Source organism: Procambarus clarkii, chromosome 90 (genome assembly GCF_040958095.1).
Source record: "Procambarus clarkii isolate CNS0578487 chromosome 90, FALCON_Pclarkii_2.0, whole genome shotgun sequence".
Taxonomy (NCBI): Eukaryota; Metazoa; Arthropoda; class Malacostraca; order Decapoda; family Cambaridae; genus Procambarus; species Procambarus clarkii.
Genome location: NC_091239.1, coordinates 15,012,311 through 15,037,970, shown reverse-complemented (window position 1 = coordinate 15,037,970; position 25,660 = coordinate 15,012,311). Strand labels below are relative to the sequence as shown.

General features: G+C 43.2%; 1 protein-coding gene and 1 pseudogene across 1 annotated transcript in view; one reads left to right on the top strand and one right to left on the bottom strand.

Annotated features, from left to right (window-relative positions):
- The first annotated feature begins 531 nt into the window (after positions 1-531).
- LOC123746497 (glutamate receptor ionotropic, delta-2-like) lies at positions 532-7,771 on the top strand (annotated as a pseudogene).
- A 3,469-nt stretch (positions 7,772-11,240) lies between these two features.
- LOC123746591 (chaoptin) overlaps positions 11,241-25,660 on the bottom strand; it is a 99,160-nt gene continuing 84,740 nt past the window's right edge. Inside the window, 12 exon segments of the mRNA XM_069318371.1 lie at positions 11,241-13,844; positions 13,847-13,909; positions 13,912-16,051; positions 17,386-17,481; positions 18,469-18,559; positions 18,561-18,616; positions 18,702-18,855; positions 20,245-20,380; positions 20,767-20,938; positions 21,187-21,345; positions 21,865-21,955; positions 22,333-22,543. Of these exon segments, the coding sequence (XP_069174472.1) occupies positions 13,171-13,844; positions 13,847-13,909; positions 13,912-16,051; positions 17,386-17,481; positions 18,469-18,559; positions 18,561-18,616; positions 18,702-18,855; positions 20,245-20,380; positions 20,767-20,938; positions 21,187-21,345; positions 21,865-21,955; positions 22,333-22,541 (4,041 nt within the window). The 5' untranslated portion in view covers positions 22,542-22,543 and the 3' untranslated portion in view covers positions 11,241-13,170.

The window sequence follows — 25,660 nt, the reverse complement described above, 5'->3', positions numbered from 1 at the left end:
GCCAGAGGGAGGACATGTCTCTCTGACGTGGTAATTACCAGGGTGGACATGACATGTCCCTCTGGCATAGTTCACATTAAACCGTCCACTTAACAAGTCGAGAAACGCTGTAATTTTAATTACAAAACCCCTGAAATCATCACCTTGAATGCAAAATTGACTTACAACAGATAAAGTCAAACCCGCGAGGAAAATGCAGCGTCCGTCAATAATGGTCTTTATTTAACTCATTATACACATGAAATAATGAAATAATTGCAACATGTACTGTCGAAATATATGAAGTGCCGGATTTATTATAAGTGTTGCATGCAATTATTTCGACTCTTTCTTGATAATTATCTCATTAAAGAATTTAAGGTGTTGCAGCGTACTCTTCCGCTACCCTTAAATTAACACTAAGTTGACTGCCTTTCGAATGATGCACGATATGTGCATTTGCAGGGGATAGATGCAGGGGGGGGGGGGAGGGACGCAAATGGAGGGACGCAAGGTAGAGACGCAAGCGCAGAAACCCCTACCCTCATGGGATGAGGCGAGGCAGTACTGAGAGACAGACACCAGTCATGGCTCCTGCCACACTCTTGGTAATGGTGGTATCTCTCTTGACTGTCCCTCGCACCACAGCTGCCTCACTGATGACGCCGCTGACACCCAGTAGACCTTCCCAGCAGCTGCAGCGAGCTGTTGTTGACGCTGCTCGAGGACCGCTGCGCGACAACTGGGTGATTCTCCTCGTTGACGTTTCCTCCGAGCCTCTGCTGTCTGTCCAATACTTATTGGATGCCCTTTATGCCGAAGATTACACTCAACCGCTAATTCTGGTGCGTACACGACCTAATTGGCAGGACCTGCTGCCTCCACCGGCTGTTCTCAGCAGCCGCTGTACCATCGTCCTCATCACAGCTGGCTGGCCCATGTGACTGACGGACGGGGGCAAGAGCTGGGTCCCATCGAGCCTGCTCGTCGTCAATGTTAATTCTTCGTGGGACGCCAAGCAGCTGATGGAGTGGCCGCAGGTGCAGCTGGCGCCGTCTCTAGCGCTACTCGAAGCCTCCTACAGGAACGGATTCTTTGTGCTCTTCGTGTATACATCCCGGCCATTTTCCAGGGACTCCCGAGGCCGGCGCCGCACCAAAGACTTCCTGGGAACATGGGATACTGCAGTATTTTCCCACTGGAATCAATTGTTTCCAGAACGCTTCCAGTCGTTTTGCGGGGAAGTGCTGCACGTGGCCTCAGACATGGACGACTACCCACTAGTCTACGAGGACGAAGGCGGTGTCGACGGCACTAACATAAGGGTCCTGAAGAGTATCGGGTCGTGGCTCAACTTCACTTTCACCACCACGCCACAGGCTGCAGATTTCCAGTGGGGGAAATTGCAGAACGGCACCTGGAACGGCCTCTTGGGCGAGGTGTACAGAGGAACCAAGAACATTACCGTCAACCACTTTATGGTCGTCTACGACCGTCTTCAGGACTTCGACCACACCACGGCCTACTTCTACGAGGGCTATGGCTTCGCTCTCCGTATTCCTCCGCCGCTGCCGGCCTGGAGAAGCTTGCTGCACCCGTTCACCGTTAACCTGTGGGCGTGTGTGGGCGGCGTTCTCTTGTTAACTATTCCAGCTTTTTACTGTCTCACTTTCGCTGCCTCGATGGAACGGACGAGTCTACAAGAAGCTGCGATGGAGGTATTTAGGGTACGTGGTTGTTTAATGTGCATATACTCAATCCTATACTCATATATGTGAGCGGTTATTGTGTACCCCATACTCATCCTGTGAGTGGTTGTTGTGCACCCCATACTCATCCTGTGAGCGGGTGTTGTGCACCCCATACTCATCCTGTGAGTGGTTGTTGTGCACCCCATACTCATCCTGTGAGTGGTTGTTGTGCACCCCATACTCATCCTGTGAGTGGTTGTTGTGCACCCCATACTCATCCTGTGAGTGGTTGTTGTGCACCCCATACTCCTCCTGTGAGCGGGTGTTGTGCACCCCATATTCCTCTTGTGAGCGGTTGTTGTGCACCCCATACTCATCTTGTGAGTGGTTGTTGTGCACCCCATACTCATCCTGTGAGTGTTACCTGAGCACTCCATACTCATCCTGTGAGTAGTACCTGTGCACCATACTCATCCTGTGAGTGGTACCTGTGCACCATACTCATCCTGTGAGTGGTACCTGTGCACCATACTCATCCTGTGAGTGGTACCTGTGCACCATACTCATCCTGTGAGTGGTACCTGTGCAACCTCATACTCATCCTGTGTAACCTGAGCACTCATACTCATCCTGTGAGTGGTACCTGTGCACCTCATACTCATCCTGTGAGTGGTACCTGTGCACCTCATACTCATCTTGTGAGTGGTTGTTGTGCACCCCATACTCATCCTGTGAGTGATTGTTTGAAAGCATTACACAGGGTACAAAATGTCTTAATAAAACCCAAGTTGATGCTTGACACTGAATGTTACAATTCACATGTACTCTGTATCCAAAAATTACATTGATGATTACAGTACTATTGATTGTACTGTAATTGTGCTGAATACAGTAACATTGTTACATGAAATGGTCAGTTGAGTCACAGCTTGTGATATTTCATGATTAACTGCTACAGTTATTTCTTTATTTTCATGTATAATTTAAATGTTACTATTAACGATAGTATAATTTATATAATTTAAATGTTGCTATAATTTAAATATTACTATAATTTAAATATTACTATAATTTAAATATTACTATAATTTAAATATTACTATAATTTAAATGTTACTAACATATTTCCGTCACATATTTTGTTTTATCTACTATATGTAAGTGTTGGATTTAAGGTGATAATTTTAGGTGTTTTATGACTAAAAATAAAGGTATTTCTACAAATGTTTGGTTAGATCTCTCTCTAAATAGTCGAGTTGAATGAAATAAACGCGGTTATATACACAAAGAAGTTGGGTATACACCTCACAGTGTATATACACCAAGAAGCTGGATATACACCAAGAAGTTGGGTATACACCTCTCAGTATTTATACACCAAGAAACTGGGTATACCTCCCACAGTATACACCACCTTGTAAACTATTGTATACCTCACGGTGAACCCTGAACTTCCTTCCTGATGTTGCAACAGGCAAGATGCAAGGCTTCATATCCAATACTGGCCATTAATGAAAACAAATGCACCCGTAGATAATAATTAAGTCAATTGATACATGTGAACTAATGGAAGCAATTCGTTCACGTGGCCAGCAGCTAGGACAAGAATACATAATGTGTATTACCGCGAGGCATATGATAATTTCATGGGAAAAAAACCCCGGGAGATAATTGGCGTTGATTATTAAGGGTTTGAGCGCACCCACTAATCAACTACGTATTGGATACCTTTGTCGTGTCGTTTGGGACTATTAAAGCCTAATCATCATCTAGGTACCTGGTAGCTGATTCATTCTTGAGTTCATTAGGGGATAATTGCAGTCTTTAATAAAAAAAAAATCATTCAATATATTCATTGCGGAAGATAATAAACGCAATTCGTAAATTTTTTTCAAGAACTGTCAAAACATTTGAGTCTGCTAGGAAACAGTGTTCAACATTGCACGAATTGCAGTGAATAAGTTGCAATTACAAGGATGAAAACGAATTATCCAACTACACACACATAATATTTTTTTAGTCAATTTGCTATCATAGGTTTGGCCATACATTTATACAATGGTGCTGCAACCCATCCTCCGAATTGACTACGTTTTAATACTATGTGTAATATGTACATTTCCAGACTGTCATACATAGTGCATAATTGCACTTAAGGGGCTGTTACATTTACCTCCCCATTTCTTTATTCTCCTTGGCTGGGTAACCAGTATATACACATTTTCTTCTGCCCTCCATGGACAGGGGGTTAGAGACCTGTTCGATATGTGAAGTTAAAGTGACGATGTTCTGTCCGTTCTGAACCCTTAACAGGCCCAGAACGGACAGGAACGTTTGATATGGCAAGAGTTCCTTATCATGACGGTAAAGGTGGGAAGGGCGTCAAAGTACGGCAATTTATGTTACGACTCGACGAGGTACTCAATCCTCTGCAACCGCAGTTGAGGACACACACACTATTTCCTTATAAAGCTTGGTAAGGGTGTTCGTTCAAGGAGGCAGCCTCACACTAACCCCACATAGAGCTTAGTGATAAAGTATTTAATTAGAGACGTCCTCGACAGAGTTTGGTGAGGCAGAGCTCACCAAAGGTGTCGAAGGCGACGTCAGTGCGGCTGTTGTTGGCGGTGTGGTGGACGGGCGGCCTCATCCTGACCACCAGCTATACATGCAACCTGGTACCCGTTCTCACAGTGCCCGTCTTTCCCTCAACTCTCTCTACCATCGAGGATCTCGCCACCAGCGATTTCAGGTAACACAGCAATCCCCGACCTCCTGTGCTTAGTAAACTCATTACGGGATTACCATAGTCCGTAGTACTCTGGACTATTGTTCCGACTACACCTGGAACAGGTAATTCAAATCATCTCATGTATGTTTGTTGACCTAGGTCAGTGGAAGCCTCTAGTGGCCCATGAGGTGAACTAATCCTGACTCACTGCTCACACAAAATCCTGAAAACATATCGTTAGCACTTCCAACAGCCTTACAGTGGAGACGAGTGCCAGGTGGCACAACTAGAGTAAATCACTGCCACAATCATGAGAACTTACCACAAAACCCAAAATATTTGTCAATTTTTATCATCTCAGGTAAAAAAAATGGGTAAAGTAACAATTTTGTTTAGGTCTATATTATTTTAAAAATTTTCATAAAAACACATTTCGTAGAATATTATAAATATTGCTTAGTTTAATATTGTCTGAGTACCTAAGGAAGACAGGGCACCCCCTTTCATACATTACATACATACATTGGTAATTGAAGCGTATACATTGTAAAAGTATACTCTTTAGTCCCCATGAGACCATATAAAAAGTATGGTAGCCCCTCCCACTCCCCCTGTACGTCCCCCTCCCATCCCCCCGCCTCCCTACTCCCCTTCCCCCCAACAGCCATTTCTCAATACCCATTTCCCTGTACACCTTCGTCGGTACTCACTATATCGTTGTCCTGTCCCCCGCGCGGCCCTCAGGGTGTCCATGGTGGACTACGGGGAGGCCCTCCAGGCGGAGCTGGTCGCCTCTCAGGACCGGAGCCTCAGGACCTTAGGGCAGAGGATGCAGCTTGTAAACAACAGTGACAACTTCACCGCCAGCTACAGCCAGCTGCTGCAGCTCGTTCTTGACGGTCGCCACGCCATCACTGATACCTATACTACCTCAGGTGAGCGTCGGGTGTCTCCTGTGTCTCCTCTGTATCTGTGTCCTCTCTGTGTCTCCTGTGTCTCCTCTGTGTCTGTGTCCTCTCTATGTGTCTCCTCTGTGTCTGTGTCTTCTCTATGTGTCTGTGTCTTCCTGTATCTGTGTCTGTGGCGTATCTGTGTCTGTGGCTTTCGTGTCCAGGTTCCTGAACTATAGTTAAACGACTGATCATTTTACGTCAACCAGTAATGTTTTCTGCTACCAGAGTAATATAATTGACGTAGGACAATGGATTGTTTCAAGCGTAGGTTAGACATGAATGAGTTTGGTGGGGGTCGATATTAGGCCTTCTGTAGTTTCGTTTAATCCTATGTTTGCTTATTCTAATGTTTATTAGTTCCATGTTCCCTTTTCGTTCTTGACTTTTTTTTGCCTCCATCTTGTTCTCTTCCTAAGAAGTCTTAATTCGTCTACAAAATATCATCTTGCATTTGCTTTCATTAAAGTCGAACAGCCGTTTATCAGATCACCTTTCTCAAGTGTGCAGCTTCACCTGGAGCATTCTAACAATCATCCTCTGTCATGATTACTCTCACCAGGTTCGTTCTCATTGGCAAACATTAACATGGGAGGTCCTACTCCGTCACTTGTCATTAACACATGAGAAACAGTACGGGTTCCAGCATTGTTCCCTGCATTTCTCAAGCTCGGTACGTCATCTCCACCTCTTCTAAAAGTCTAATCACACTTTGTTGTGCTTTAGATAGACATTCTCTCTGTCTACCTTTTTGCTTTCTTTGGTTTAATTCTTCTCCCAAGCTTTCTAGTGTTTGTTTTCTTTGGAGAGATAATCTCCGGAACTGTCTGGTCTAAGTCCCCTCACACTGGCTTACAGGTACATACTGAAGAAGAACGAGAAGACGAAAGGCTCAACGTACCTGCTACGAGAGCAGGTGTACCCAGGAATGCTTGCATTTTACGTGGCGAAGCACACCCCTTGGCGGCACCGCTTGGACCAGGGCATACAGCGCCTCGTCCAGTCCGGACTCGTCAATAAGTGGTATAGGGACATATTGGAAGACGGACTCACGCACGGACTGAAACCCTCGAAGGGAACCGTCCGAGAGAAGGCCCTCACGCTCTCCAACCTGCAAGGACCCTTCCTCTTGGTGGGGTTTGGCTTCCTGGTTGCATCTCTCGTCTTTTTGGGCGAGTTTGTGGTTCAGAAGCCCAACCAATCCCTAGTGAGGAACCAGTAGCAATACAATCAAGTTACTAAATCCCGGCTTGCAGCCTATATTATGTGCAGTCTTTTAAAGAAAGACTATAACAATGAGGTAGGATGGAGTCACACTATATTATTCATAGCAAAATAATGTCGTCTAGATGATAATAGTGAATCACACTGATGAGGAGCAAGAATGACGATGATAATGACGCTGACAGATACATTATAAATTAACATAAAAACAGACTCTCATTATATAACACGTCCTTGAAAAAAAGTAATGTGAACAGGACATACAGTACAGGTAGTAGGGGCATACAGCACAGGGGTAATAGAGATATTAATTTACCTCATAAGTATCTAAGTTTTTCGAAAGTTGACAGTCTATTTGAGCAATCACTTCTGATAAGATTAACCTCTGAGTTAAACAAATCTGTTATTATTCAAAATATATATATTTTTATTTTTCCAACATAAGCATTCCTATTAAGTAGTACAATACTTCGAATAATGTGAAGTCTACTGACTACAAGATAATTGTTTTTACTCATTATATATAATAAACCCATATTATCTTCAGTTAGAATGTATTAAAATAACAGTTTAGTCTCTAAACTGCGCCGATGCACATGACTTAACATAGTTAAAAAATCAAATGGGGAAAAATAATTCCTCTGATACGTTTGAAACGGTGTTAAATTAGGTTAAATTAGCAAAATCATCAATATCCTCAATACTACAATATTGAAATTGAAATAAGTTTATTAGGTAAAATACACACAAAGGGATGAGGTAGCTCAAACTATTCTCACCCCGTTCAGTACATCGTGTTAATACATACATAGACACACATCACAAGCAATAAACATATTACCAAACATTCTGAGAGATAAACATATACAATTTGTATCACCTAACAGTTAATAAGTAACAAGGAGTTAGTCAGCTTGTTAAATTAATTATTTGGGTTGCATCGCTGGGAAGGAGAAGTATTACTGTTCTAGGGGCGTACATATATATAACCCTAACATACGTATGTGTATATACATTCATGTACATATATACATGCACTGGCTGCCTGTCCTCCGACACAATGAATGGAATTTCAGTGTATCAACGATAAGTATCAATGTTGAAATGTAAGATCAATTTAAAATATATTAAGAAAGTTTTATGATTACTGCATTTTTTAGCAATGCCGTCCTTACAACACTTTCTGAGTCTGGTTCAAAACTGAATGGCCTTTGAAAATTCAGAAGCCAAATTGATCAATGTGGCCCAATCTGTATGACAAAATTTAAAACGAAAAAGTTGCAAAGTGTTTTATTTCCGTTGAGCTAAAAATTTACTAAAAACCACTATACTCTTCCTGATACTTTTTCTGTTGTTAATTTTTATTAAATATTTATATTAAGGTCACTTATGTTGGTGTAAACTTACTGGAGACTGTTACAAGGATATCATGGTTTACCTTCATGATAAATGCCACTTCAATAGAGTATTAAAGACAAAAAATGGTGTACTGAAACACCTAGCTATAAGGGTATACTTAATAAATAACATTTTAATAAAATCTTTTTCGAAGCCAGATCTTCAATCAAGTTTACTTCTTAACTGTACGGTATTACTCAACAAACCACGGTGAGGGATCAATACAAGTAGTCCACTTAGACTATAAAACTAATTTGTTATGAAGATCAATATTAGCATTGTTGTTGTTTTACATTCAGCTAAACGGAACAAAAAGTTACAAGTAACACGGTCCGTGCTCGTAGGGACCTTAGATAATGTTGTTGTTTAAGATTCGCTACCTGGAACAAAAAGTTCCAAGTAGCACTGGCTGTGGTGAGCCCGTAGTGGACTAATAACTTAGATAAGCTGTCCACATTCAATTTATAATCTTTCTACTGATGACGTAATGACACCTCTTCTTCATTCGATGAATAAACTTAATGTAATCTTAGATCGCGAGACTTCATAACACGAAAATAATATATTTATGTTACCGAGACTTGAGACCTTTAGATATAGCATTCCACGAAAAAAATAAAAACATTTCTACATCAGTGTACATAACACCAACGTTCACAGCCTATTTATTTATTTATATACAAGAAGGTACATTGGGTTATGAGAGTACATAGCATGGATGTTTTTACATTTTTTGGAAAGCCACTAACACGTTTAGCGTTTCGGGCTACGCATAGCTACATCCACAATCTGAAGCAATCTTTAATAATTAAGGTTAACATAATTTACTCTTTATTGAGAAGAGTATTTGAAGCATTGTATACAGAAACTTGTGAAAGGACGCAGGTTAGATCCGAAATCTGTTTTTTAATACACTTTCATATATATATTGGGTCTTCTCTTCACCTTCCTTGAAGCACTAAGGCATTGTAGGTAAGTTTCTCCAAGAGTATTCAAGTTATATAGAACGCAATTATTTTCTCATGAACTGAAGTGTCTTAGAAAAATATATTAGGAAATAAAGGCTGTTATATGGAAGTTATTGAAAACAATATTATAAATACTTAAATTGTTGTATTTATTGTTCCAATGATCATACATTGCTATTTATAACTTTCCTGTAACCAGCTAGTTATACTCGGAATACAAAACTTAAACATCTTATCAAAGTCAGCTACTTTACTCCTGATTAGGATAAATAATGGCATATTTATTACTTAATAATAATAAATCATAAGTAATTTTTAATGAAGATAAAATCCCAACTCTGTATTCATTTGTATTGTATAAATATACTTATAGCATCTGTATTGTTTTTTCGCATTGAAATAGACCTTCGAAATTTTTCATTTTTAAAAGATTCGAACAAAGAAGTTTCATTTCAGAAATGGTAGACATTAAAAAAACTTCTCAATACGTGTTCAATCGAGCGATTGATAAAAAATAATAATAATAATAATTTTATTTACAAAAGGTACAATGGGTTGGTGACATTACATATGATTAGTATTTGTACATTCTTGTAAAGCCACTAACACGCATAGCGTTTCGAACAGGTCCTTAATCTAATATATCAGGTAAGATGAAAATGTAAATTGTAGTAAAATATTATATCAACATATAACTACTATATAAATTGTCAGAAATAATTACACTGGTGAAGATATATATCATGAGTACTAATATTGGGGTAGCACAAGACGCAGTGTAAGTTTGAAACATAAAACATCAACAACACATTTGTAAATATTGTAGACGTGAACTTCACATTAGTTCATGTAATTTTGAAAACATATGCATCTGGGAAAATAAAACAACTAATTAATGATTATCACCCGTCTTTTGACACTGAACTATAAAATTAAATTGTATGCCACTTAAGATTTCCCATTTTCGGAAATAATGTAAACTCGGGAGTAGAAGCGACCGTAAACACCTCTGTGGCTCCGGTTTAACTCTGACAATGTGGACGTGCAGACATCAGGAGGAAGAAACATTCGCGCTAACGGCACTTATTATACAGAAGACACTGCGGACACCTGGCTTCTGCTTAGGCTAGTGATCGCCTGAAAATATGTTGCAGTAATACGACGCCTGAGACATATATCTGGCGTGTTCTGGCTCGATATTTTGGCATCAAGCAGTGGATCTGAAGGGAAGTCCTGTGTTCTCTGTGGATGTGAAGGGCATATGGTTCTTGTTCCGCCAGGGGTAACTACCCCTTGTGTGGGGGGGTATATGCCCAGCGCCTGCCCTGCTGTGGGGGTATATGCCCAGCGCCTGCCCTGCTGTGGGGGTATATGCCCAGCGCCTGCCCTGCTGTGGGGGTATATGCCCAGCGCCTACCCTGCTGTGGGGTATATGCCCAGCGCCTGCCCTGCTGGTGGGGGTATATGCCCAGCGCCTGCCCTGCTGTGGGGGTATATGCCCAGCGCCTGCCCTGCTGTGGGGGTATATGGCCAGCGCCTGCCCTGCTGTGAATGTTGAGGTCTCGCAGACGGCCAGTTCCGTCGACGTACTTAACAACACCACTGTGATGAAGGTCAGTTTTAGTGTTTTTAAGCACAATTTATTCTCCCTTATCTCCTGTTTCTAATCTATTGCATGTTAAATAATCTTGTAACATAAGAAGTGTTTTAGATATATACTTGGTGGCTATACTAGCTTTCTGTTATTTTAGTGTTAATTGGTAATGGGGAAAGTATGTACCCAGAAGCGTCAAATCACGAGTAAATAAGCATATAATTGAATATTACTGAAAGGGGTTAGATCAATTATTCTAGCACGAATCTACTCCATATTTCTTATAGTCTTTTATTTGGAAAGAAAACAAAATTTTTCCCAGAATTTATTTTGAATTGTTTTTCAACAGAAGCATAAATTCCATTTAGGAACTCTGTACTGATAACAAATTTGTTGATGAGGTGGTACTTATTGTATGATGATTTTGATGACGCTGGTGTTGATGTGGTGTAGGGGGGGGTAATACTGGCGATACAGGTGTTAATGGGTCGGTGTTAGCCGCAGGTGTTGACAGACATCAGTGCTAATATGACTATGCTGCTGCTTTGCCAGTGGTAGCTTCCAGGTGTAACAAATGGTGTTTTTTGTGTGTTTGCTTGTGTGTGTAGAAACCAGTGTTGTTAGTATGATTGAACCAGTGTATTATATAATATATTCAAAATTCAGCAAACATTTCAATATTTTGGGGTTAGATAAACATCCACAACATGTTCGAATATTTATTACTAAATATAAAAACGTTATAGACCTTAGCACAAAGATCACAGAGTAGACGAGGAGTTTACAGAGTAGATGGGGAGAGTAAATTATTTGTGAAAAATTCGATAAACAATAATTTATACATTTATTTAAAGATTTGAACAGTATAATAACATGACAGCATACAATTACATCTCACAATTGTATGTTAATTGATTTTGTATATGTGTCTTACAAGAGTATTGGCTCGTCACACGCGTACATGACACAAGACATGACACAAGTGCACTTGACACAAGACATGACACAAGAGGACTTGACACAAGACAAGGCATCATATTCTCATATTTACCCTTTGCATCCAACAATTCGATTACATCAACATGTATACAAATTTAAAACTCTTGTCCTATTTCACTTTCCCAGGCAATAATGTAAACTGAAACTCCCTTCATTGGATTATAAAGTACAATGCACACTGTAGCTGGGAGTTTCCAAAGTATATTTCCCATAAAGAATTTAACAAAATACTTCCAGTTTGTTTTCCAATATATACTTGGAGGTTTAAATATAATTTTTTTGAAAATAACATAAATTAAGTTATAATTAACTAGAGTTGTCAGTATTGTAACATATATATAAATTATTTCGTCATTTTTCATTGTAAGCTGAAAGAGTTATTCTGAATTTTTAATGTATACTGAGAATATTCGTTAGTCCTGAACTTATTTCAGAATTAAAGTATTGCTGCTGGTTGGTCAGTAAAATCTTGTTGCCTTAGCAACCTTCCAGAGGTTGATAGGCCTTAAGCCCAACAACAAACCAATTAAAATGTTATTAAGTGACTAACCATAGCATGTAAGCATGGTTGCTAACATTACTCTGTGAGCATTGTTACTTATAATCCTCTGTGAGCATTGTTACTTATAATCCTCTGTGAGCATTGTTATTTGCAATCCTCTGTGGGAACAACGTACTCCCTGTGGTATTGCTCAGTGCTGAAAAATCATTTATGAAGCTTTAATGAAAGTTGCTGATATACGGCACTTTGTACTTCCGCCAGATTATTGTAAACAAAACAAAAAACACCCACAGACAAGAACACAAATAGGGCGTCTATCCTCTTTGCCTGTGATGTAAGGGCGTTCCTCGCCCATTATTGCAAGGTGTTCCCTTACTCACTGGCTTAAGCATATCCCTTATGGAGGGGATTCGTTGAATTTTGGAGGCAAATCATATGTTTACATATGATTTCAAGGCCTCTTTGCCTGTGATATAAGGGCGTTCCTCGCCCATTATTGCAAGGTATTCCCTTACTCACTGGCTTAAGCATATCCCTTATGGACGGGATTCGTTGAATTTTGGAGGCAAATCATATGTTTACATACATACAGAACTACGCTGGTGAAACACTCGCAATTGGTTAGCACACAGACATTGGCTGAGGCGGAACATATGGGACGGCTTACTAACGTTAACACAATTCACAAGTAAATTCATGCATATACATGTACTTTATATTATGTATACAGGTTATGTATACAACGTAGATAATTGATAACCTAATTGAGTCTAGGCACATATATAACAACCATATATACATAAATATATGTAATAGGTTAATGCTAAGAGTTAAAAAAATGGCTAATCTATTTATTTACATAAGTTATTCCTTTTTGGATGAGAGTGGGTAGAGGAAGAAAACGGTATGAAACTAGCGGTAACTTAAAGATATGATTAGGTTGCAGTTGCTTCATCTGATACAAGGTGCTAACTGGTGTGTAGGGTGAGCAAGCTTTTCTCTCGGGTACACGTGGGGCACACCTAAAAGGCACAGAGAATGGCACATCTCAACCAAGACTGATTGAGGAGCATCATAGTCAGGAATGGGGAGTTTAGAAGAAGGTAAAGAATAAGAATGCTATGCTAGCCGGGCCTACCGGTGTTCTCCATGGTCACTTTCCGGGGGATAGCCAAGGTAGTAAGGAGTGTTTGGGTAGTAGCCACGCCCGCTGGTGGCACCAAGAGTGCCGTAGGGAGGAGGTATGGGCGTGGTGGGCGGGGGCAACATCTTGAGTGTCCCTGCACGGGAGGATGGTGGTGGAGGCAGTGTTGGGTACGCTCCAGGGTAGCCTCCCCAGGTGCCCGGGGGAGGTGGTGGCTTTAGACAGGTGCAGTTGCCATGATTTCTCATGGCCAAGGGTCCCGCCAGAGGGCCTCCGCGGTACTGGGAGTCAGAGCGGAGACGGATTAGGCAGATAATTATGATCAGTAATGCAACGAAGGCCACCACACCACCCACGATGCCGATGATAATGTTATCCATGTTGGTGAGACCGTTAGTTGCAGGAGAAGGAGAGCTGGCGCCATCGAGTTCATTCAGTTCATCACTGGGTCGTCCGGTCATGTCGTCGAACGTGATTATGTTGTCTGTTGTTGTTGGTCGACGCTTGGTTGTGGTGAAGAGAGGAGGGTCTGTGGTGGTGGTGGTGGGGCGCCCCTCACACGTCAGCTCAGCTTCACTCAATGTGGTGAGCACCACACCCTTTAGATTGGCTGGTGCACTACATGTCACGTTGTAGAGGCTGTCTCGGGGTCCATGTCCCACCACCACCGTCGGAGAGTTCTGATGTTGCAGTCACAGAAGAGAGGGTTGGAACCCAGGCCAGTGAGACGAGGTGTCGCTGGCGTGAGTCGAGAATACTGAGGAACTGAGGGCTCAAAGAGGTAATTTTCGACTCTGATATATCTAGCAATATCCTGGAAGACATTGGCACAGGGAAAAATACGTTAGAGCGAAGATTACTCACGCTAGTGTTCACAAGGCCAATTGTTAGATCAGGACTGTTGATTCCAGCAAACGCCCCTCCAGAGAGAGCCTCCACCGAACTTCCTCGAACAGTGAGACTCCTGAGGCGAGGATAGAAGGCAGGATGAAGTTGGTCATGAACCTCTCTGTCAGTTAAATCAATGTCCACCACCTCGAGGCCTGGATGACCCTCCAAGATGCCTCGCACGTCCAGAACCGCGAGCACAGGCAGTGTGTGTAGGTACACCTCTCTCAGGGAACGAAGAGGACTCAGAGCCAGACGTTCGACTCTGTTCGCGCGGGGAAGATAAGCGGCCCGCAGAACTTCAAGATTACTCAGGTAGTTGAAGTCGCCACGGACAATATAAGCCAGAGGGTTGTGTGAGATGTCCAGCTTGCGGAGGTCTGGGATCTTGGGCCAGGCCACAGCGAGCCCGTAGCTCAGGTTGGGTATCTGGTTTTTAGATATGTCTAACTCTTGCAGGTTCTGAGTCAGTTCAAAGGATGATTCTTTAACTTCAATAATATTGTTGTCAGAAAGATTGAGATAAATGAGGAAGCGTGCTTCGATGACTGGAACATCTGTGACGTTGGTGCCTGCAAGGTTAAGGCGTCGGACTGTCTTGGGTTCATTCAACAAGATATAAATAGCTTCTGGAGTCAGTGGGTTGTACGACAAGTCCAACGTCTTAATGTTTACCAGAATATCAGCGTTGCTTGGCACGTTAGTGATCTTGTTGTGGGCCATGTTGAGGTCACTGAGGAAGAAGTACTGTTGGCGGAGAGTATTCACGGGCACTTGTTCAAATCTGTTATGAGCCAGATTCACCGATTGAAGCTTCTGGATTTTAGTTCTCTGGAAGATCATTTCCGGGAGGGTGGACAGCTTGTTGTGACTCAGATCCAGGTGAAGCCGAGCGATTCCCAAAAATACGTTTTCCGGCAGTTCCGCAATTTTGTTGTGGCTCAGATCGAGGGTCTGGAGCTGGGTCGAGTTTTGGAAAGCGGTCTCGGCCACTGACTCTATCACATTGTTCCGTAAGTTGAGCTCCCGGAGGTGTGGAGCGTTGGAGAAGTCATTACTTTCCAGAGTTTTGATCTGGTTGCTCTCAACGTCCAGGTGTTCCAGGTCGGCCAGGTCACGGACAATCTCCGGCTGGAAGAAAGACAGACGGTTGTGAGACAAACTGAGCCAGTTGAGCTTGGAGTGGAGTTGGAATGCTAGCGGCTGGAGGAAAGTAATGTCATTGTGGCTCAAATCCAGAATCCTTAACTCTGTTTCTTCGGCTGGAATGGTAAGTTTGAAGTACTCTTTTTTGAAGGATGGCAGCATGTTATTGTTGAGGCGAAGGATGTGCAAGAGAGCGATATTGAGGAAGGCTGCGTCGCTGATACTCCTGATGGTGTTGTAACTGAGGTCCAGAGTGTGGAGGAAGAGGAGGTCCTTGAAGGCTTCACTCGGAATCTCTTTAATCTCATTGTGCTGAAGGTTAATGACATTGATGAAGGACTCGTTGAACTGCCCCGGCCTAATCTCTGCAATTTGGTTCAAACTGAGATCGAGGGTTGAAAGCTTTTTCACCGGATGGAGTAGAGTGACAGGAAGGGAGGACAAGTGATTTTCGCTCAGATCCAACATCTTCAGCTCCGGTAGAAGGACGAAGGCATCCGACGGCAGACTGGTAATGTTATTCTTCGACAAGACGAGAGTGTTCAGCAGAGGAAAGTCGAACTGTGGGAGCTCGCTCAGGAGATTCAGACCCAGATTGAGTTCTTTTAAACTATCTCGCAGACCAATTAAGCTTTCCGGAACGAGGTTCTGGAGCTGGTTCCCGTAAAGATTCAAGCTTTCCAGGTCTGTGAAGTTAGAGAAGGTTCCCTGAGGCAGCTCCCTGATGATGTTGTGAGCGATGGAGAGGCGGAAAAGACCGATGACGGTCTGGAGGCTGGTAGCGGAGATGACCCCGACACGGTTGTAGTCCAAGCTCAGGAACGTCAGTGTCCGCACCTGTGGAAAGAGGACCAGTTAGTAATATCACTGTGGCTCAAATCCAGAGGACAGATTCACGCAGCAGTTACGCAAGCACTTACGAACGTGTACATCTTTCCTCAATCTTTGACGGCTTTGGTTACATTTATTAAACAGTTTGCAAGCATGAAAACTTGCCAATCAACTGTTGTTATTGTTATAAACAGCCTCCTGGTGCTTCAGAGCTTATTAACTGTTTAATAATTATAAACAAAGCCGCCACAGATTGAGAAAAGGTTCGTAAGTGCTTGCGTAACTCCTTTCGTGAATCTGGCCCCAGGATCCTTAACTCTGTTTCTTCGGCTGGAATTCTTCGGCGACGCAGCCTTGATGTGACTTTCTTAGTACATGTCTTGTTATATTTCCACAGTAGTGGGCATCCATCAGTCTCAGGAGACTATGGAGTTGTGCTCTGGTTGTTGGTCTGGAGTGGCCTCACCAGGGCGCAAAGCCAGGGTAGGTTAAGTGTACGTTTACTTTTACACAAGTGTAAAGTGTTTACACTTACACAAGTGTAAGTGAAAACACATTGACCAACCAGCAAGTATAATTTAGTCCTGTACATTATGACATCCTGAGAGTATTAATTATTATGTTTCTGGTTAATTATTTTCTTTACGTTGTTAAGAGGTGTGTATTTGATATTTTTATATTTACTATTTATGTCTGCAGAATCGATGTATTAGCTCTTGGACCCCGCCTTTCTAACTAGTTTATTTTCCTCTATTATGTCTACTACATATATTTCTCTTACACACGCGAACACACAGACATCCCCAGGAAGCAGCCCATAGCAGCTGTCTAACTCCCAGATACCTATTAACTGGTAGGTGAACAGGGGCATCAGGGTCAAACAAATTCTGCCCATTTATTTCTGCCTCTGCCGAGGATCGAACCCGGGCACTTTGGATTATGACCCTAGAGCTTTGTCCACTCAGACGTGAAGCCCCCCCTGTGTGTGTGTGTGTGTAATTACCTAAATGTAGTTACAGGATGAGAGCTACGCTCGTGGTGTCCCGTCTTCCCAGCACTCTTTGTCATATAACGCTTTGAAACTACTGAGGTCTTGGCCTCCACCACCTTCTCCCCTAACTTGTTCCAACCGTCTACCACTCTGTTTGCGAACAGAGAGTGTGTATGTGTGTGTGTGTGTGTGTGTGTGTGTGTGTGTGTGTGTGTGTGTGTGTGTGTGTGTGTGTGTGTGTGTGTGTGTGTGTGTGTGTGTATGTGTGTGTGTGTGTCCCACCTACACATTTGACACAACATGTAGCCCAAGAAGGCGCACAAAGCAGGAACCAGTGACCCCTCCCTACCTTGGCCAGAGCCGTCCAGGGTATAGCCAGAATGTTGTCGTCGTCCAGCTGAAGGGTCTCCAGCGACGTGAGTCCCTCGAACGCGTCCTCCTCCACCTGTAGCAACAACAATATGTTAAGACATGCATTTTCAGCGCAGTCTGCCCTCCTAAGGTTCCCCAACGTCAAAGAAAACGGTCAATTTAAAGTAGTCTCTCCTAACCTTCCAGAGGCTCCAAAAAACAGAAAACGGGGCAGAATGTCACTTTCGCCAACCGCTTCCATTTAATAGTACGACAATTTTTGGCCTTATGTGACGCATACGTGCGAAATGCGACGTTCTTTGCACATACAACATACAACATATTATACCACGAACACAATCACATTCAGATGGAACACATCCTTCATGGAGAGAGGGAATGATCAGGGGGAAAGCGCCAAGCCATTACGACTATATAGCACTGGGAAGGGGTCAGGATAAGGATTTGGGATGGGACGGTGGGAAAGGAATGGTGCCCAACCACTTGTGGACGGTCGGGGATTGAACGCCGACCTGCATGAAGGGTGACCGTCGCTCTACCGTCCAGCCTAAGTGGTTGGGCATCATTCTTTTCCAACCTTGTATGTGTTCTATCTAGAACACATACTAGATGGAACACATCCTTGATGGAACACATCCTAGATGGAACACATCCTAGATGGAACACATCCTAGATGGAACACATCCTAGATGGAACACATCCTAGATGGAACACATCCTAGATGGAACACATCCTTGATGGAACACACCCCAGATGGAACACATCCTAGATAGAACATCCTAGATGGAACACATCCAAGATAGAACATCCTAGATGGAACACATCCTAGATGGAACACATCCTAGATGGAACACATCCTAGATAGAACATCCTAGATGGAACACATCCTAGATAGAACATCCTAGATGGAACACATCCTAGATGGAACACATCCTAGATGGAACACATCCTAGATGGAACACATCCTAGACAGAACACATCCTAGATGGCCCGCATACTAAAACAGGTTCCCACCAGCCCCTCTCCCTCCCTCCCCTCCCTCCCAGTTCCAGCCACTGACCTTCCTGATGGAGTTCACGCCGAGCATTAGGGACTTGAGACCGGAGAGTTGCCTGAAGGTGCCTGTAGGAAGCTCCCCGATGTTGTTTCGTCAGATCTAACTGCTCCAGGCTCACCATGGGCCCCAGAGCCACCACGCCCCCTAAGGTCTGAAGAACAGGTGTATTAGAGATGGAGAAAGATAGATATAACCCCCCAAAAAAGATACTTGAGAAGGAAAAAAGATATACTTACTTGGATAAGGTTATCGTGAAGAACCAGAGTTCTTAGCTTGGTTAGGTCCTTGAGGGCGTTGGCTGGTATTTCTGGCAGGAAGTTTGAGGACAAGTCCAGCTCCTCCAGCTTGGCTAGGCCCCTGAGAGCGCCGCCACGCAGACCAGAGAGTCTGCAACAGTTGTAAGACCCTGTCATTATACTCATCATACTACAGTGTTGTTATTATTCATAATAATAATGATTAGATTTTAGTATCCTTTATCAACAACCTCTACATTCTTATCATTATCCCATTTCCCATTCTCAAATCATCATACTCAGGGGCACAGTGAATCATCATCACCATACACAGGATTACAGTGAACTAGCCTCACCATACACAGGGTCATAGTGAACTAGCCTCACCATACACAGGGTCATAGTGAACTAGCCTCACCATACACAGGGTCATAGTGAACTAGCCTCACCATACACAGGATCACAGTGAACAAGCCTCACCATACACAGGATCACAGTGAACAAGCCTCACCATACACAGGATCACAGTGAACAAGCCTCACCATACACAGGATCACAGTGAACAAGCCTCACCATACACAGGATCACAGTGAACTAGCCTCACCATACACAGGGTCATAGTGAACTAGCCTCACCATACACAGGGTCATAGTGAACTAGCCTCACCATACACAGGATTACAGTGAACTAGCCTCACCATACACAGGGTCATAGTGAACTAGCCTCACCATACACAGGATCACAGTGAACTAGCCTCACCATACACAGGATTACAGTGAACTAGCCTCACCATACACAGGGTCATAGTGAACTAGCCTCACCATACACAGGGTCATAGTGAACTAGCCTCACCATACACAGGGTCATAGTGAACTAGCCTCACCATACACAGGGTCACAGTGAACTAGCCTCACCATACACAGGATTACAGTGAACTAGCCTCACCATACACAGGGTCATAGTGAACTAGCCTCACCATACACAGGATCACAGTGAACTAGCCTCACCATACACAGGATTACAGTGAACTAGCCTCACCATACACAGGGTCATAGTGAACTAGCCTCACCATACACAGGATCACAGTGAACTAGCCTCACCATACACAGGATCACAGTGAACTGACCTCACTATACACAGGGTCACATAAAATGATTACATTCCTTGTTTTAGAAGTGACTGTATTAACAAACTTTGGTTATGCCATCTGTCTCCCAGAAGACAGACTTCGACTCTGGCCTAGTTCCTTACAAGATATCCTGGTCTTAAAGCTCAAACTGCTGTTTACCTTTATCATATCACTTCACACAGTCCAACTATGTCACCTCTAATCAACAATTCTTTTCCAGTTGCTGAAGACTTACTGCGTTGGAGCAACTCATCCACTACACGTTACTAAGGTGAGTGTAAGATGATGGCTTGTTCTGGGTCAAACCACAATACACAGGAATTAATATGATTACAGTAATTGACACAAATATGACACTGACCTGGTTGTAGATCAAGGGGTTAAGGGAGGTTATAGAGCCTTTGGCACCCCCTGTTGAAGGAGAGGTCGAGGGTAGCCAGTTCGGTGAGTTCGATGAAGGCATCGTCTTCGATGTTGACCAGTCGGTTGTGTGAGACGTTGAGGAACACGAGGTACGCCACCTCTGCCAGCGAGGACTTCTTGATCGTCTCTGTAAGGTCAGGGAAGGACATTACTTCTGTGGCAGGAGTATTGATTAGCGAAAGAATCTTCTAGAGATATAGGAACAAGTGGTCCAGGAAACCCCAAAGGAATCCTCCAGAAATATAGGAACAAGTGGCCCCAGAAAACCCAAAGTAATCCTCCAAAGATATAGGAACAAGTAACCCAGGAAACCCAAAGGAATCCTCCAGAGATATAGGAACAAGTAGCCCAGGAAACCCAAAGGAATCCTCCAGAAATATAGGAACAAGTAGCCCAGGAAACCCAAAGGAATCCTCCAGAAATATAGGATCAAGTCCTCCAGGAAATCCGAAGAAGATTCCAGATTACAAGGACCAGTGACTCATGCCAACATTTTAGCAAGGTCATACTCACCAATGTCATTCTCCTGGAGAGTGAGGACCTTGAGGCTCTGGAGGCCGCGGAGGGGAGCAGAGGGCATCGTCAGGAGGCTGTTGCCCTCCAAGTGTAGGACCTCCAGGTCTTTTAGAGAGGTCAGGAGTCCTGTGTCAACTTCCCGGATGTGGTTGTACCCTAGATTAAGTGTCTGAAAAATGTAACGCAATTGTATAAAAAATAATGATGATTTCAGCCAATATACTAAATGCTAGAATAGATGTAGTTCTATGCAATAGATCGACTAGATGCAAATAATAGATGTTGTGGCATACAATTGATAGAAGGTGTATATGAAGTCAGTAATCTCCCTAGTTCAGTTTTTATCTGCTATCCTACTTTTTCTTGTCAATTCTGCTATCCTCCTATTCTCTCGTTATCTCTCTCTCTCTCACTCACTTGAAGGGCAGTAAGCTTGGCGATCTCGGGGGAGGCGAAGACGGGGTTGTAGTTGCTCCCAAGGAGGTTATGGTCGAGGTTGAGCTCGAGCAGGTGGTTCTCCAGGCCCTCCAGCACGTCCTTGGTCAGTCGCCGGATCCCATTCCTCGAGAAGTCCACCTGGATTATAAGATTGAATAACATTTATATCAATGTAATATACGGATATACGGCACTGAAATTCTCAACCACTTCGAGACAGGATATATAATGTATATATACTGTGTATGAAAACTCACACCCCAGAAGTGACTCGAACCCATACTCCCAGGAGCAACGCAACTGGTATCTACAGGACGCCTTAATCCGCTTGACCATCACGACCGGACATTCTTCTGGGGTGTGAGTTTTCAGTCGCATATAGTCCTGGGGACCATTCAGGCTTGTTCGCATACTGTGTATATATGCACATTAAAAGTGCCCACTTAGTATTCAGTGGGCACTTGTGGTGGCCTAAGAAACCTTTCTTAAGGTGATAGACCCTAAGACCAACACACACAAATATATATATCAATCAAAATGAGAAATCATGAATCTTAAATGTGTTCAGATTGACAACTGAGAGAGACTCGGTGGCTGGCACTCCTCCAGGACCTTTGGCACCTGTGCCAGTGGTGAGGAGTGCCAAGTAGGACGTACCTTTCTGAGAGGCAGGTCAGATGCGGTGAACAGCTGACCTCTCAAGGCCTGTATGCCGGCGTTCCTCTGGGTGAACTCTACGATGTTCATCCTTGTATATGGAAGAAGGTCAAGATGAATCATTAATTTTTAAGACGCAGGTTCGATCCCATCGTATTTCCATCAATGATATACTATACATTTTTATCATTTCATTATGCAGTTTAATGATATATACAACAAATAATATGATATACTGAATATGTTGACCAGACCACACACTAGAAGGTGAAGGGACGACGAGGTTTCGGTCCGTCCTGGACCATTCACAATCGACTTGAGACTGGTCCAGGACGGACCGAAACGTCGTCGTCCCTTCACCTTCTAGTGTGTGGTCTGGTCAACATACTTCAGCCACGTTATTGTGACTCCTCGCCTGCATATATTGCATCACCAGTGACATAATGAGTATCAAAAGACCGTTCTTACTTGAAGGGCAAGAGAGGGAAGTCTCCCGGAAAGGCCACGTTGTCGCAGTTGATGGAGATATTGAGGTCCTGCGTGTCGCAGAGGCAAGGGAGGGTGAGTCTGTCGCTGACTTCTACACACGGCACGAGGCCCTTCACCATCCCCACCATCATCGTCACTGTCACCATCACCACCACCACCATCATCCCCGCTAGCGACGCCGCCTTCATGCCTGTCAGGGATGGAGGGAAACGTGAATGGTTGTAAGACTTGTTTGGTGGCATTTTGGTCGGTTATAATGTTTGTACAGGTTGGTGAAGCAACGCTTGCTTTATACACACACACACACACACACACACACACACACACACACACACACTACAGTTTCACAGTTTCAAATGTAGATATGACAGAGCCCAATAGGCTCAGGAACCTGTCCACCAGTTGATTGACAGTTGAGAGACGGGATCAAAGAGCCAGAGCTCAACCCCTGCAAACACAATTAGGTGAGTACACACATGACACAAAGAGTGCTGGGAAGACGGGACACCACAAGCGTAGCTCTCATCCTGTAACTACACTTAAGCAATTACACTAAGGTAATTACGCTTGGGTAATTACACACACACACACACACAATTAGTTTCCACCTACCTACTCCCTTCTCAGGACACGCTTCACACCACCCCCCCTTCCTTAATAACCCCCCCCTTCCCCGTCCTCCCTACCACCCCCTACCCTATCACCTCCCTTCCCCTAACATTGACCTTAACCTCTGAGGGAAGACGGAAGCAGAACCGTGAGAGAGAGAGAGAGAGAGAGAGAGAGAGAGAGAGAGAGAGAGAGAGAGAGAGAGAGAGAGAGAGAGAGAGAGATAGAGATAGAGAGACAGACAGACAGACAGACAGACAGACAGACAGACAGACAGACAGACAGACAGACAGACAGACAGAGAGACAGACAGACAGACAGGCAGACAGACAGAGATGATATAAGTGAATAAGTAAACGAGGAGAAAGATATATGCTAGACCAGAGAGAAAGAAATTAGATATAAGTCAACTTATCCCCCAACGAACAACAAACAGAATAACTGATAAGCAACAGAAACGAAGCAAGGAATAGAGAATGATAACGATAAAGCCCAGGTACGGCCACAACCGAGAATAAATTAAAAAAATTAGTCAGGAAAAAGGAATAATGAACGCCATTTAGAGATACAAGAACCAGAGTGATGATAGGAAATATTAGCAAGAAATATTAACAGACAAGGAGGTAGGAGTAACGGTAAGAGATAACAGGGAGATAGGAGTAACGGTGAGAGATAACAGGGAGGTAAGAACAACGGTAAGAGATACACAGCAACAAACAGTAGACACCGTTGGTAGGGAGAATGTGTGGATATAATCCAGGATACTTAGATTCTAGGGGGACCCCTGAGGCACAGGAGCTGATTTGGGTGGCACAGGAGCTGATTTTGGTGGCACAGGAGCTGATTTGACTCTCCACTCAGCAGTGGAGAGATTATATAAACATGTAGCTCATGTGTAGTGAAGCTCTCGGCCCCTGACCTTCGCCTGAGGGAGGCTGGGAGTCCTTGCTAACGTATATATAATATATAATATAATAATATAATATATATAATATATATAATATATATATATATATATATATATATATATATAATATATATATATATATATATATATATATATATATATACAAATGAAACAATATCACTCTTAATAGTAAAGTTCATTTCTTTCTACTTCTTCACTCTATCGTCCACCAAATCTCAACCAATCAGCTGCAGCGACCAGTTACACAAACCACCTAAAAACTGAACTCCATTAACGTTATTTTATTGGACCAATCAGCGGCAAGTGGCAGATGCTCTTGACCAATCACGTTTGCTCATAAAGCAAAAAGGTAAACATTACTCCGCTTACGTCATAGTGTAGGATTAGTTTCTCTGTGTATGATTGACAGGTCATAATTGTCATGTTATGATTGGTAATGACTGACTCAACTTAACTGGACATGACTTGCTAGACATATGAATAACTGGACTTGAGGCTATTCATATATACAGATACATATACCTTGATATACAAAGATATGGTCCGATAAATGGCTTGTAGAGTTCAATGGCAGTATGTGCAAGTCGATGGAAATGGAAACAGTAGGCAGGAAACCAACAGGGCAGCATACAATGAAGGAAATGACCTCCTGGAAGGAGACATGACACCAAGCCTTATGCCAGCAGCATAATGCCAGCAGCATAATGCCAGCAGCATAATGCTAGCAGCATTATGCCAGCAGCATAATGCCAGCAGCATAATGCCAGCAGCATAATGCCAGCAGCATAATGCTAGCAGCATTATGCCAGCAGCATAATGCCAGCAGCATAATGCCAGCAGCATAATGCCAGCAGCATAATGCCAGCAGCATAATGCCAGCAGCATTATGCTAGCAGCATTATGCCAGCAGCATACTAACATCTGGCAAACATCAACACCTCAATAAGGAGATATTCTGACCACTGCACACCACATACGTGAGACCAGTACCAGAGTATGAAGCGACGACATGGAGACCCAACCTCAAAAGAACAAGGTATAAAGGTATAAAGGTACAAAGGTAGGCAATGAGACTCATTATAAAACTACACTGGATCGGGCAAGAGGTAAAGATGCCCTGAAGGAGGCATCTCAATTGAGAAGAGGTTCTGTTTGCAATGTTGAGGACCCACTACTCATGCTCCAGTAAGCTTCATGGTTGGTAGTGTAAACTGCTGCCCCAGCAGAACCTCTTTCTTGATCAACTGATCCGTCTGTGAAGATGTGAGTCATTGTGGGTCTTGAGATGGTTTCCATTTGTTGTTCTATGATTTCCTTCAGCCTCTGGGAGTCACATGCTGATTTTTTAACTGGTAATCCTTCAGTGATTATCTTTAGACTAGATTCTTCCATGGTGGAGGCTGCCGAAAGTGTTGATATGGTCTATCTTCTCCTTTATTTTTAATAGACAATTTCAAGTCCACTTTCTCTAGAATCTTGACCAGATTATCCGTCTATATTGAAGGTTTCTGTGAAGCGATCTGTGTATGCTGTCTTTGAATGACAGTCTGGCGGTGGTTCCAACAAGTGTTGTGTTATGGTGGCTATCCTTTGTTAGATCCTGTTTTCTAAAACTGGCAAGTTGTTTCCATTCTTAGATTCTCTAGACGCGTCCATATAGATGCTCCCAGCATTGTTCTGAGGGCATCATTCTTAGAGTAAGATTAGACTAGCAAATATAAATAATTTAGGTCAGGTGTGTAGATTGACTGGGGCCCAAGAGCTCAAGTT